General features: G+C 33.1%; 1 protein-coding gene across 1 annotated transcript in view; it reads left to right on the plus strand.

Moving 5' to 3' along the window:
• Nucleotides 1-15,985, plus strand: part of LOC131929410 (uncharacterized) — a 32,623-nt gene that overhangs the window by 1,322 nt on the left and 15,316 nt on the right. The window contains exons 2-3 of the mRNA XM_059285588.1: nucleotides 3,289-3,349; nucleotides 4,670-4,833. Of these exons, the coding sequence (XP_059141571.1) occupies nucleotides 3,298-3,349; nucleotides 4,670-4,833 (216 nt within the window). The 5' untranslated portion in view covers nucleotides 3,289-3,297. The remainder of the gene's footprint in view (nucleotides 1-3,288; nucleotides 3,350-4,669; nucleotides 4,834-15,985) is intronic.

Genomic DNA, 15,985 nt, shown 5'->3' on the forward strand with positions numbered 1-15,985 from the left:
CCGAATTAGTAGGCATTTCTATCCAACCACACCACAAGCGTCATCCCGTTCAATAGCGCGTTATCACGTTTAATAGGCGCGCAATGGTTTTTAGTCATGAAACTCTATTGTAAGTAAAAACATGTAAAGTACTAAAAAAAATTCATAAAAAACGTTTTAATAACAAGCTTTTATGTTATAATGCACTAAAAAGTAGAAAATAAATTATACACTACTATTTAAATTACTATAAAGAAAAGCGTGGGTCTCTTCCTAAATATTAGTAAAGGTATCCAATAGATACTTAAGTGACCCACGTTTTTCTTTATAGTAATTTAAATAGTAGTGTATAATTTTTTTTCTACTTTTTAGTGCATTATAACATAAAAGCTTGTTATCAAAACGTTTTTTATGAATTTTTTAAAGCATTATTTAACAATTAATCTGATTGCAATGTATTAAGCGAGTTTGATGAGTATACTCCAGCTAAAGTTTGTACCACATACCTTATTTTAAAATATGGATTCCTATGGTCAATATCCTCCACTCCCTCCCCAATTTACCGCAGGGGCGGAACTACCATGCTGCCAGACACCCGCAATGCCGAAGTGGGTGTTGGGGGGGGGGGGACAGGCCGAAATCCAACACAAAAAAAACATTGAACTTTTTTTCACAAATAATGTTTTTCGTGCACCATGATATTTGTTTTGTAAAATACAAACAGGTCTACTATAACAGCTATTGTTCTACACACTGTTGCTTAGAAAAATATTTTTAAAAACCTATATGAACTGTAGTGTGAAAGGTAGGCTAACGTTCACACTACTTACTTGACTTATTGCCCTTCTTTAAACAGTCTAATAGTGATGCCCATAAAGCTTCTCTAAATAATGTTGTACCAGTTAAATTAAAAAGCAATTGCTTCTCTTAATTATTATTCAAATACGACATACTAAAGATTGACATAGCTATAAAAAGGAATGTATTCAAAAAGAATATTATGCATTCAAAAAGTGCAGAAAAAGCAAGAAACTTATAAATAAAGAGATCTTCCAGAAAATGGCGAAAACATAATAAACCTAGCTACGTTAACATAAGACTTGTTTTAGTCCTCTTTGCTCCTTATGGAACACAGGGCCTCTACCATTTCCTTCCATTTCGTCCGACCCCCGGCTATTAATTTCGCAATCTCCCAAGACATCTCTTGTGGCTTCTATTCTTCAAGAAGCCTCCGCCTTCAGGCCTATCTTTCGCAATCCCTGGGGGTTCCACTCAAGCGCCTGGCGTGTCACATTTGGGCGAGCCTTTCGCAGTGTGTGTCCCACCCAGCGCCTCTTCCTTTTTCTTATTTGCAGTGTTATAGGCCACTTCCTTGTCTTTCTCCATAATTCCTTGTTTGGGACTTTGTCTTGCAACCTCAGTTTTAAAATCTATCTGAGGCCTTAACATATGAAGTAGTACTAAACAATAAATCTGAACCCAAATAAAACAACAAACAAAAGTGTGAAACAAACACGTTCATCCGATCGCCATGAAACGTTGGGCAGTTGATGAGAATACACCCGCAAAAAAATCTTTATTAATTTTGCAAGGTCGGCGCCTATGGATTATGCGATTTTTATCTATATACGGTATATATAAAATAAAAGTCGGATACTGTTTGACCAAGTTCATCCAAGTGCCATGAAACTTTAGTGAGTTGATGAGAATACACCCGAATATGTTTCCAAAAAAAAAATTAAACTTTCTTATGGGCGGCGGAAGGGTGCTTGTTTTTGTCAATAAACGGTTTGGCGCCCAGAATGCCAGAGCAGCTAAATTAGCACTTAGTATCCGCTAATTGGGTGCCCTGAATAGCGGGTAATGGATACTACGATATTCAGCGGTACAACTGCAACATACACACCAACATACACTCTAACAAACACGCAATAATACACATATATGCGCACACACACACATACACGCGCACACACACATAAATACACTCACACTAACACACACACAGCAGACGCACACAAATACACAAACACTAAAACTAACACACACTAATAAATTCACTCAAACACACTATCAGACACACACTAAAAACACACGCATACTCACTCATACACATATACAAAGACACACACATTTACACACTCTAACATACACACATACTTAAACACACTAAGGCACACTAACACCTTCACACACATTAACACAAACACACACACAAACTAACACTAACCAACTTTAACACACACACTAACATACACTAACACTAACACACTAACATACTTACACTAACACACATACACACACATACACACACACGAATAAGCTCACGCACACACACTAACACCCACACTCTAAGAATCACTAACAAACTGACAAAACAAATAACACTAACGCACTTATAGTTACAAACATTAACACACACACACACACACTATTACACACACAAATACATGAATACTTATAGATATATACACTAACTCACTAACACATTAACACACACACACTAACACACGAAAACGCACTCTAATACACCAACACGCTAAAACAAACTAACACACTAACACACAATGACACACACATAAACGTACAAAAACACAGCACACCAACAGAACCACACATACATACATTAACACTCACTAACACACACACACACGAATACGCAGTATAACATACACATTAACACACACTAAAACACACTAACACACGAACCTACACATACACTAACCCACACTCATAAATTCACACAGGCAAACGTACACTAACACACACTAAAAGCACTAACACACACTTATCCACACTAATATATTCACACACACAAACACATAAAACACACATTTACAAACACACACATACAAGCACACAAACACACACATTAACACACTAATATACACACATGCTATAACGCACTCAAACACGCTAACGCATTCACACATATTAATACAAACAAACACAAACAAACACGAACACACACACAAACACACATTAACATACACACACACGCACACGCAGACGAAGACGCACACGCACACTCGCGCTCATTCACGCACACACACCCACTAAACACACTAAAGCTCACACACACGTACACACACTAACACAAACTAACACAAACTAACACACACAAACACTAACACATGGGGTTAAACTTAAAAATTAAATGATTTTAAAAATCTATTATTTCGCTATTTAATCTAAATTTATTTTATATTATTGTTTTTTTCTTGTTTAGAATGTAACTTATCTTGCACTTCTTAACAAAATAGCATCGGTTTAAAATATACATTTTGAAATTATTTCTCTGACATTTAGAAAATCAAGATGAAGAAATTCCTTATCTCTTTAACGCTTTGTCTGGCTTTTTCTGCTGTGTGTAAGTCACTTTTGCCACATTTAAAAATATTATTTCTCTTTTTTTACTGGATTACCCTTTCAATTAGATAGACATAAACCGAGAGTGATCCCTAAACTTTCTCGAATATTCGTATATAACACTACGGGGGATGGCAAATCGGGATATAAACAATATTTTAAATCCATTTTTATCTACTTAAACTTTAAAAAATAGAATAGAATCTCGTAGAAAAAATAATTGCGCACCTAGTGAACGCTAAACAATCTGTGTATGATAGTGCGGAATATTATTAGTACTTTATAAATTCACATGCGTTTTTCGAAAAATCGGAAATAGCGTAAATTACTACTTCCGGTAAACGGATATTATTAAACTTTTGAAAGAAGACAGAAAATTAGATATTTTACTTACATGTGCAATTGCATTTATCGGTCTGAAACAGTACTACAGTTATAGGCTTTTGAAAAATTGAAAGTAAAATAAGTTCCACTTTCGGTTATCAGAAATCGCTGAATAGTTGATATAGAACTACAAATTTGATATAATACTTGTATATGAAATTTCATCAACCTAGCTGTAACGGTACTTAAGTTATCGTGTTTACAGACACACATATACACATACACACACAGATAGACATACGGAAAAGATTGCAAAACTATGTTTTTCCGACTCAGGGAACTGTAAAACATCGTGATTTTTTTTTCCACGATTACAATACTTTCTCTATACTCTGTATACGAGAAAATAAAAAACGTATGCATTAAACGCTATATGTAAGCTTCTCTCAATGGTTTGGCGATTTTCCGCTAACCGAAAAAAAGATTTACCTTAATAACGGTGGACATATATAAGTATAACATCGACGACACAGCTTTTTAAAACTTTCGAGTTACCGGAAGTAACACTTTATTCTTTTTATCTGAAGATAGTTAATTTGAGTACAGTTTCAGTTAGATGATCTCATTTCATACATATGAATCTTTTTAAGCATACTTTTAACCCAAAAAATGACTGCGCACCATAAACAATTTAAAAAGTTATCTATTGTACAAGAGCTCAAGATGTAGACTATCATCGTTATCCGTTGTTGAAACTAATAATGAACCTTTAAAAGATGAGTCTAAGTCAAAATTATCGATTAAATAAAGTAAATGATATTAGAAAGCTAAAATGATGAGGTCGAACAAGTATAATAAATTTATATCTTTAGAAACCCACTAACTTTACAAAGTTCATTTAGAATATTCTCTGTTAGTAATTTTCTTTTTAAAAAAATCGAAACAGCTGTAATAAACTGTTGAAACAATTACTTTATAATTTTAATATTTCATGCAGCAAATGCAGTTCCTGTCGATGACCAGTGTTATGCCAACTTTCTTCAAATCTTCGCCGGGAGTTTCGACGGAGCAACAAATATCTACATAAATGGGACAAGAGATAAGGGTAACCGAGGGATAAGAATAACTCCAATTACAAATACAAGATTAGGAAATCCCGGGGTCAGTTGCTTTCTTCGTTTATCAACAAACGGTAACCAAAAGTACACAAACATAAACATTAACATAAACACACAAAAACACTTATTACACTTTAACACAAAAACATGATATAAGCTGGCAGTTTTTTCGCAGAAATATAACAAAGAGAGCGTTTCATTTTATATATATATATATATTATTTATGTATATATATGTATGAATGTATGTATATACGTAAATATGTATATATGTATATATGTGTATATGTATATTTGTCTAAATGTATATATGTGTATATGTGTATATGTGTATGTGTGTATATGTATATGTGTGTATATGTGTATATGTGCATGTGTGGATGTGTGGATGTGTGTATGTGTATATATGTGGATGTGTGTATATGTGTATGTGTCTATATGTGTATGCGTGTATATGTGTATGTGTGTATATGTGTATGTGTGTATATGTGTATGTATGTATATGTGTATATGTGTATATGTGTATGTGCGTATATCTGTATGTGTGAATATGTGTATATATGTATATGTGTATGTGTGTATATGTGTATATGTGTATATGTGTATATGTGTATATGTGTATATGTGTATATGTTTATATGTTTATATGTGTAAATGTGTAAATGTGTAAATGTGTAAATGTGTAAATGTGTATATGTGTATATGTGTATATGTGTATATGTGTATATGTGTATATGTGTATATGTGTATATGTGTATATGTGTATATGTGTATATGTGTATATGTGTATATGTGTATATGTGTATATGTGTATATGTGTATATGTGTATATGTGTATATGTGTATATGTGTATATGTGTATATGTGTATATGTGTATATGTGTATATGTGTATATGTGTATATGTGTATGTGTGTATGTGTGTATGTGTGTATGTGTGTATGTGTGTATATGTGTATGTGTGTATGTGTGTATGTGTGTATGTGTGTATGTGTGTATGTGTGTATGTGTGTATGTGTGTATGTGTGTATGTGTGTATATGTGTATTTGTGTATCTAGGTATGTGTGTATGTGTGTATATGTGGATGTGTGTATATGTGTATGTGTCTATATGTGTATGCGTGTATATGTGTATGTGTGTATATGTGTATGTATGTATATGTGAATGTGTGTATATGTGTATATGTGTATATGTGTATATGTGTATATGTGTATATGTGTATATGTGTATATGTGTACATGTGTATATGTTTATATGTTTATATGTGTATATGAGTGTATATGTGTGTATATTTTTGGTTATGTGTATATGTATATATGTATATATATATATTTATATATATATATATATATATATATATATATATATATATATATATATATATATATATATATATATATATATATATATATATATATATATGTATATGTGTATGTGTATATATGTGTATATGTGTGTATGTGTATGTGTACATATGTATATGAGTATATATGTATATATGTATATATGAATATATGTACATATGTACATATGTACATATGTATATATGTATATATGTATATATGTATGTATGTATATGTCTGTATATGTTTGTACGTGTATATGTGTGTATGTGTATGTGTACATATGTGTATGCGTATATAGGTATATATGTATACATGTACATATGTATATATGTATATATGTATATATGTATATATGTATATATGTATATATGTATATATGTATATATGTATATATGTATATATGTATATATGTATATATGTATATATGTATATATGTATATATGTATATATGTATATATGTATATATGTATATGTGTACATATGTATATATGTGTATATATGCGTATGTGTATGTGTACATATGTATATGTGTATATATGTTTATATGTTTATATATACATATGTATAAATTTATATGTGTATATGTGTATATGTGTATATGTGTATATGTGTATATGTGTATATGTGTATATGTGTATATGTGTATATGTGTATATGTGTATATGTGTATATGTGTATATGTGTATGTGTGTATGTGTGTATGTGTGTATGTGTGTATGTGTGTATATGTGTATGTGTGTATGTGTGTATGTGTGTATGTGTGTATGTGTGTATGTGTGTATGTGTGTATGTGTGTATGTGTGTATATGTGTATTTGTGTATCTAGGTATGTGTGTATGTGTGTATATGTGGATGTGTGTATATGTGTATGTGTCTATATGTGTATGCGTGTATATGTGTATGTGTGTATATGTGTATGTATGTATATGTGAATGTGTGTATATGTGTATATGTGTATATGTGTATATGTGTATATGTGTATATGTGTATATGTGTATATGTGTACATGTGTATATGTTTATATGTTTATATGTGTATATGAGTGTATATGTGTGTATATTTTTGGTTATGTGTATATGTATATATGTATATATATATATTTATATATATATATATATATATATATATATATATATATATATATATATATATATATATATATATATATATATATATATATATATATATATATATATATATATATATATATGTATATGTGTATGTGTATATATGTGTATATGTGTGTATGTGTATGTGTACATATGTATATGAGTATATATGTATATATGTATATATGAATATATGTACATATGTACATATGTACATATGTATATATGTATATATGTATATATGTATGTATGTATATGTCTGTATATGTTTGTACGTGTATATGTGTGTATGTGTATGTGTACATATGTGTATGCGTATATAGGTATATATGTATACATGTACATATGTATATATGTATATATGTATATATGTATATATGTATATATGTATATATGTATATATGTATATATGTATATATGTATATATGTATATATGTATATATGTATATATGTATATATGTATATATGTATATATGTATATATGTATATATGTATATATGTATATATGTATATATGTATATGTGTACATATGTATATATGTGTATATATGCGTATGTGTATGTGTACATATGTATATGTGTATATATGTTTATATGTTTATATATACATATGTATAAATTTACATATGTATATATGTGTATATGTATGTGTATTTATGCATATATGTATAGATGTGTGTGAGGGTGTCTGAATCTCAAAGAATGCACAACCAACACGATTGAGGCTAGGTATCACAGTATCCTTTATTTCTCTTCAAACGCGCCCCTAGTCGCACATCAACCTGTTTGCTTTTCCCTCAACCTTCAACTGTCCTCCGCATTCATCCCTACACACCAACTTTCTCTCGCTCACAACACGGCCACTGTCACCCGACCAGTCGCTTGCCTTGTACCCTCGTTCACTCCGTACAACAACATACACGTCAACACACCCGGCCTCGCGTCTCACTACATGATACATACACACACGCAGTGATCCTTTCCACGTATTCACCTTTCATACACATTACATGGCCACATAGGCCTACCCTCCATCTGTCCCTAGCTGATGCAATCGACGGAATTAACAAAAAAAGAAAACCAATAACTCAACACAATATGTATATATATATATATATATATATATATATATATATATATATATATATATATATATATATATATATATATATATATATATATATATATATATATATATATATATATATATAACTACGATGTTAGCAGTCGCAATGGGACAGTTGAGTTATCTCTCCAATGACTTTCCGTAAGTCTGTAGTACACCGAATAGACGCACCATATCAAACTTGTACTCTGTAAAATACACCTAGTACGAAGACATGGAAATCATGTACATATTACATTCCCAAGAATAGCTACATAGTAACCCTGTATAGAACATTTGAAATATGTTTAATTAAACATCACACACAAACGACAACCGATCGTTGACTCGGCACCACCCGTAGCATACTTTTGTTGGGTACAATCCACCTTCAGTCTCTGCAAGAACATCATCATTTACATTTCTCGTATATAACAATTAACAATAAACACAGTAAACATACATACGAAAGAAACTTAACAAAAGTATACCGGTACTTGTTTTTAACTTTGGATCCGGCGTCGATTTTTCTCTCCTTCGGTACAACTTGTCGAAAGACGCCATGCTACATAATGTATATTGTAGAACAAATGTCTTACACGTGTGTTGTCTCACCGCCGTCTTGTTGTGTGCTCCGTCCCAGACTGTGACCAGATCAAATATCACCTTACCGCTGCATTAGAATGATAGTTTTGTGGTATGGTCTCTCTCCCGATATCATTCCCGATGATTACGTCGAATGATCCCCGTTCGAATACTAAGGCTGGGACTTGTCCCGTCACATACCATTTTCCATTCACCCGTGTATTTGTGCTGTTTGACGTAGCTACTTTTTACAGCAATAGTAGAGCAACCCGTGTCTCTAACCGCCTCTACCGTATAAGCTCCCACATTCACCATTAGCGTTGACATTTTCGGTGAGATCTGTAGTAACGGTGCTTGTTCTACTCCCTCATTATCTGGGCTACTGTTGTGGTTGTTGTAATCATTGTTATGATTTTCGTCCTGCCTCGGTCTATGTTGTTGGCTGTAATAACTGTGTGGCGCATGAGTGTTTGTGTCTCTGGGGTTTTCTTGACCCGCAGCCTGGTTATTGACCCCAACGTTTGAGTTTCTATGCGGACAGTTCTTAATCATGTGACCCGGTTGTTGGCAGTTGAAACACCTCCCAACGTATTTTGTGCAGTTGGTTTGTGTTCCCCCCGAACGAAATGAAATTTATATGATTTTTATAGAAAATATATACTTTTAACAGTGTCCGCCCCCCCCCCCCCGAAAAAAATCTACCGCCCCCCAAAAATTTCAAGTGCCCCCCCCCCGGAGAAAAAAGCCTGGAAGAAACACTGCATGTATGATAATAGTAAAACAGTGTCAAATAATGCCTTTACAATGTTTGTTTGTAGGCTGTGTAAATAAAACAATACACAAACAAGCAACAATAGGAACCTGAATGACAAAATGATAAATGATGTGAAACAAGGTGGGGACATGGGGGTTGTGGGGGGGGGGGGGGGGTGGGAGTCAAATTAATGTTGTTAGAAATGTATTTGGATAATACATCATCTTAAGTATTTAACATAGTATTACAACACAGGGGTGGGGTCATGGGGACAAAGGGGATGCAGTAATGGGGGCAGTATAATATGATAATGAGGTTTAGGGGCGGGGAGGGTGTGATGAAAGGGGATGTGTCGGTTAGGATTAGGCGGGCCAGGTGGCCAATGCAGTTTAATATGTTCTTTACGTTGTGGTGTTGCTAATTATGGTATATGTCGAGTCGTCTACGATAAATCAAGTCTAGTACGTGTGCCGTGAACTATACCTTGTCGTGTTTTGCTTTTATTCTACTTTTCCAAATAGTCTTTCTATAGATAGCTACAGTCCTTGCTTTTTGCTGTAGGTCCGTCCTGTCTCTTTGTTAAGGGATTTTGTTTAGGGTTATAACTACATCGATGTTGAAGGTCCCGTTTTTTGTTATTTTGGTTTCTAGCGTCTTTTTCGTGTTTTGTATGGTGGGGCATTCTAAATAGATGTGCGTTTCGGTTTCGGGTGTGTTTTGTCTGCATAGTGGGCTATTGGGTTTCTGTTGTTTTGCTAGGGATGTTGAATTGTAAACGAGTCTGGATGTTATTTCCCTGGCTTTGGGTGTGTTGGTTTTGAGGTGTAGGTTCCTAAAAGTGTCTATTGTGTCTGTTAGAGCGTATTTCCTACACCATTGAATTCTGTTGTATAATGGGGTTGAGAATTTTTGCACTAACTTTTTGTAAATGTTTTGTGATTTTTCGTGTACAAGTTTTTCATTGTTATCAAATATTTTTAAGCATTCTGTGTAAAAGGGACTGTCTTTTCCTCCTATGTAATGTGGAATTGTATTATTGATTTTTGTAAGTTTGTTGAGCAAAGTTCGGTTGACAAATTATTCTGCTAATGTGTGTTAGTCTGAATGTATTGATTTTGGTCTGTATGTCGTGAAGGTTATTCCTCCATGAAGTTTGTTTTGTACTAACGTGTTGTGGCTAATGTTTGTAATTGTGGTCTAAAATATGTACTCTCTAATGATTTTATTCAGATGTTTAATTGTTGGTTTTGGGATTGTTTTAGCCGTGGCTTTATAGGTAATTTTTGGGATTACGTAACTATTAATTATAGATGACCTAGCAAAAATTGTTGTTGAGCTAAATTTGTAAAGTGCTATGTGTTTTGGATTTTGCATGAGACTTGTTTCCATTCATCATCGTTATTGGTGTGTGGGTTGCTGTAGTTGGTTATGCCGTAAAGTTTTAATGTGTTGGTACCTATCATGTTAAGTGGGTAATTTGGTTTGTTGATCCAACGTCCAAGTCCCATGATTTTGGTTTTCATCAGGTTAATTTTTGACCCGCTACTTAGCCCAAAGTCAAGGAAAGTGTCTATTATTAGAATGATAGATTTCTCGGTTTGGAGGGAGGTGCGCGGACCTTTGACCACAGGTGTTTTGACCATAGGGGGTTTGACCATAAGGGGTTTGACCATAGGGGGTTTGACCACCTGTGTTTTTCTCGTGTGTGTAGTGGATGATGTCTCTAATTAAGTGATTGTGATTTTGTATGTTCCTACCTGTGATGTTGCATTGTTGATCTACATGTATAATTTTATGCAAGTGTGGTTCAATTTTGGAGACTTGAGCTTTGGATAGAATTTTGTAATCAGTGTTTAGGAGAGAAATAGGTCTATAGTTTTGGGTTAGTTTAGGATCGGTTTTAGGTTTGCGTATTAATGTTATGTATGATCTGTTGGAGTTTTCGTGGCATTGTTCTAGCAGAAACATTTCTCTAAAGGTAGCTAAAAGAAGGGGAGCTATGTCGGCTGAAAAGGCTTTAGAAAAATTCGCTTGTAGGCCGTCCGGTCCTGGTGATTTGTTTGAATTTAATTTGAGTATGGTTTTGGTTATGTTGACTGACTGAAAGGAGGTGTCAATATTAATTTTGTCGCTGTCTTGTAAGGGTTTAATAAACTTAAGGTATTTGTTTTGTATGTCTGTGTTTGTCTCTTCGAACGTGTATAGTTGCGTATAATAGCCTCTAAATATTGATTGAATTTTTTCCGGGTCAGTCGTCTCTTGGTTATTGATGTCTATGAAATGTGTGATTTGTTTTGCCCTCTGAAAGCTATGTTCTAAAATTAAGGTGTGGTGTGTGGGATTTTCCGAGCCTATTTGCTCAATTCTACTTCTAATTTGCGCTCCTCTATATTTGTGCTCTTGTATTTTAGATAGTTCCGTTTCTATTGAGTTTATTTGTTCTTTGTTGTTGTTGATTTCGTTAAGTATACTTAGTTGTTTTTCTAGTTTAGTTTCTATAGTGGGCCCTTACGCTATTGATGCTACATGCATACTGAATAGATACCCCCTTAATGTCTTGTTTTAAATCTTCCCAATGTTGGATTTTCTTAAATGTTGGTGATGACTGCGTGTAAAATTGTATTGTTTCTTTTATAGTGTTGATTTAGTGCTCGTCTAGTAATAGTGTATTATTGAATTTCCAGTATGTGCTGTGTTTTGGTTTGTTTTGTGTTTGTTCATTTTTTAAAGTTGTCAGAACTGCTGTATGGTCGCTAAATTGTAGTGTTCAGAATAGATGTTCTACTTTGTTGATTTTCATGTTCGATGGGGCGTAAATTCTTTCTAGACGGTATCTATTCCCAGATGCGTTACTTCCGTTGGTGGTTTGTATGGTGTGTGGATATTGCGCTCTGTATGTGTCGACTAAATTGAAATATGTTTTAATGTTGTTGATTAAGTCGGGGTGTGGATTGTCTGCGGTTAAGCGGTTTTGAATTATGTCTTTTAGTCCTACAATTAGGTATGTCAAACGGCCGTAAAAACGCCGTTTCCGCTCGCGTCGCCCAAATATAGTAGCTTTTCACTTCATAGTTTCGATAATAAATAAACCGGGAGTGATCTCCCCTAAACTTTCTCGAATATTTTTATATAAAATAACAGGGGATGGGAACTCGGGCTATAGACATGATTTTTAATCCATTTTAAATACTTAAAGTTTTAAAAATAGAATAAAATCTCGTAGACAAATTAATTGCACACCAAGTGAACGCGAAATAAAAAATCGCATAATAGTGCGCAATATTATTAGTACTTTTAAAATTTACATTAGTTTTTTGAGAAATCGGAAGTAGCGTAAATTACTACTTTCTGTCAACGGAAATTACTCAAAATTTAACAGAAGGTAGAGAATTAGATCTTATACTTACATGTGAACTTTCATGTATCTATCTGAAATAGTACTCAAGTTATAGGCTTTTGAAAAATTCAAAGTAGAAAAAGTACCACTTCCGGTTGTCGGAAATCGCTCAAAAGTTGATACGGATCTACGATTTTGATATAATACTTATATATGAAATTTCATCAACCTAGCTGTAACGGTACTCAAGTTATCGTGTTTACACACGGACACACAGACACACAGACACACAGACACACACACAGACATACGGACAAGATTGCAAAATTATGTTTTTCCGTATCAGTGAGGTGTAAAACGTCGAGATTTGTAAAAATCTCGATTTTTTTTTGCACGATTACAATACTTTCTCTATACTACGTATATACGAGAAAGTAAAAAGGCTCATATAGTAATAAACTTGGTACCATTAAAAAGTAGATTGTAAGTCCTCTAATTATGTGTAATTTTTATAGTTGTTGATATTAAACAATATATCTCATTTACCGATTGAATACTATCACCGAGATGATTTTTCAACGGCAGTCGAGTAACTGATTTTGACCTCTCTCTCATTCAACTCGCGGGCCTTTTTTGACCGTTCAATGTATTTCTTTATAAATACATGTAAAATGTTTCAGAATTGAATAGCCTTTAGTGGGATACAAAACAAAAAAATGCATAATAGACTAAATATTTTAAATGTTAAAAAAACTAAGAAATTTGAAAATTACCATGTGATTCTATCATCGTATAACTTTTTATAATCATATTCAGAAAGATGGTCCTTTTTTCTGTTATAACACATATTTTGTTGATCATTTCTGAGCATGGTCAAAAAAGGCCGAGATCGACAAAACACACTATAGCGATCACTAAAGTAGCTCTAGGTCCGGTCGAAGAAAATGGCCGTTTTCTTCGTTAACAACGCACCATCAAGCTTTTCTAAATTGATGTTAGCAAGTTTTAGAGGCTTGATAGTTCAGTAAGATAAATAAAAGCATGTAGCTACTTAATAAACAAGTTTGTGAGTCTAGTTTTGATAGTTTATTTCTTCAGTATATTTTTATTATTAAAACTATAACGCCGTTCAATGATTAGACTCCCGGTTTATATATAATTACTTTCTCGTATATACGAAGTATAGAGAAAGTGTTGTAATCGTGAAAAAAAAAATTTGAGATTTTTGCAAATCTCGACGTTTTAGGGCTCCCTGAGTCGGAAAAACATATTTTTGCAATCTTGTCCGTATTCTGTGTGTATGTGTGTGTGTGTGTGTGTGTGAAAACAGGATAAATTTTAAATATAAGTATTATATCAAAATCGTAGATCTGTATCAACTTTTGAGCGATTTCCAATAACCGGAAGTGGTTCTTTTCCTACTTTGACTGTTTCAAAAGCCTATAACTTGAATACTATTTCACATAGATAAATGAAATTTCACATGTAAGTAAAAGATCTAATTCTCTACCTTCTATCAAATTTTGGGTAATTTCCTTTGACCGGAAATACTAATTTACGCTATTTCTGATATCTCAAAAAACTAATGTAAATTTATAAAGTACTAATAATATTGCGCACTATTATTAGTATTATGCACATTTTATTTGGCGTTCATTTGGTGTGCAATTTTTTTTTCTACGAGATTTTATTCTATTTTTAAAAGTTTAAGTAAACAAAAATCATGTCTATATTCCGAGTTGACATCCCACGTAGTGTTATATTAGAATATTCGAGAAAGTTTAGGGGATATCACTCCCGGTTTATTTATATTATTAATTTTAAATACATTTCCTTTTTATGCAAGGTCATTCTTTAGTAAGTTCTTTATGAAAAAATATTTAGTAAGAGAAGTAATTGCTTTTTAATTTGTTTAGTACAAATCGATTAAAAGGAGCTTAAGAACACCCCAATTTGACTATTTAAAAAAGGGAAATAAGTCATGGAAGTGTTTTGGACGTTTGCTTATCTTTGTTAAATTTAATTTTAGGAGAGAGAGGACATGGCTTTCACAGTGGTTTAAAAACAAAGGGAAAAAGAAGATACAAGAGCGTGGGGTGGTGTCTATAGAATAAAGATAATCCAACCGCAGCTACGGTAATCGTTTTACAAAACAAACATCAAGTCAAAATGCAAGAAAATTAGATTTTTTAAACTATAATAAAAATTATTAGGGTCGGCCGTGGGCCACTAAATGGCGTGCCCCCCCCCCCCCCCCCCCCGCATTGCGGGGTCTGGCGGCACTGTAGTTCCGCCCCTGATCGGTACCCGTTTCACGTGAATATATTTTAAAATGTCGTACTTGCTTGAGAAAAATAATTTATGAAATAGTTCTTGATCAAAACGCAATGTGCTTTACTACACGCTGAACGATATTAGTGCCAAAGCAAAGAAATAACTAATTAGCTAAAAATCCGACACATTTAACATAACACAGGCACACACTGATTAAGTGACTTAAATGATTCCGTAGAAAATCTGGCTATTCAATAGTCATTATGTTGTTTTTAAGTAATTTGTATTAGTTTGACCGATACAATTGTATATATTTCGTAGCGTACGTCTTGATGAGTAGATCTATCTAGATCTAAAGCAAATTTGAATGAAGTAGTTCCTTTCCTTATAGTCTGAAATCAAAAGATTCACATATTAAAAAAAATAAAAAATTAAGTTTGACTTAGCAGTCTCGATCACGCACCACCTGCGTGGTATTAAGTACACTATCATCTCAGCTATTTAGGCACATTATAAATCACGGAGGCTGAAAAATTAACTTACGCGAATATGCCTATTCTTTCAAATTCCTTTTTTTTATCCCAAATTAGCCAGTTCATAGCTAAACAAACAAAGATTTATATAAAATAATTAAGGCCTGAAATAGTTTAAAAGATAATTATATTTTTGGAATAGATTCTAGAGTA

The sequence above is a fragment of the Physella acuta genome, unplaced genomic scaffold (genome assembly GCF_028476545.2).
Source record: "Physella acuta isolate Inbredline_101_S28 unplaced genomic scaffold, ASM2847654v3 ptg001626l, whole genome shotgun sequence".
In the NCBI taxonomy this organism is placed as follows: domain Eukaryota; kingdom Metazoa; phylum Mollusca; class Gastropoda; family Physidae; genus Physella; species Physella acuta.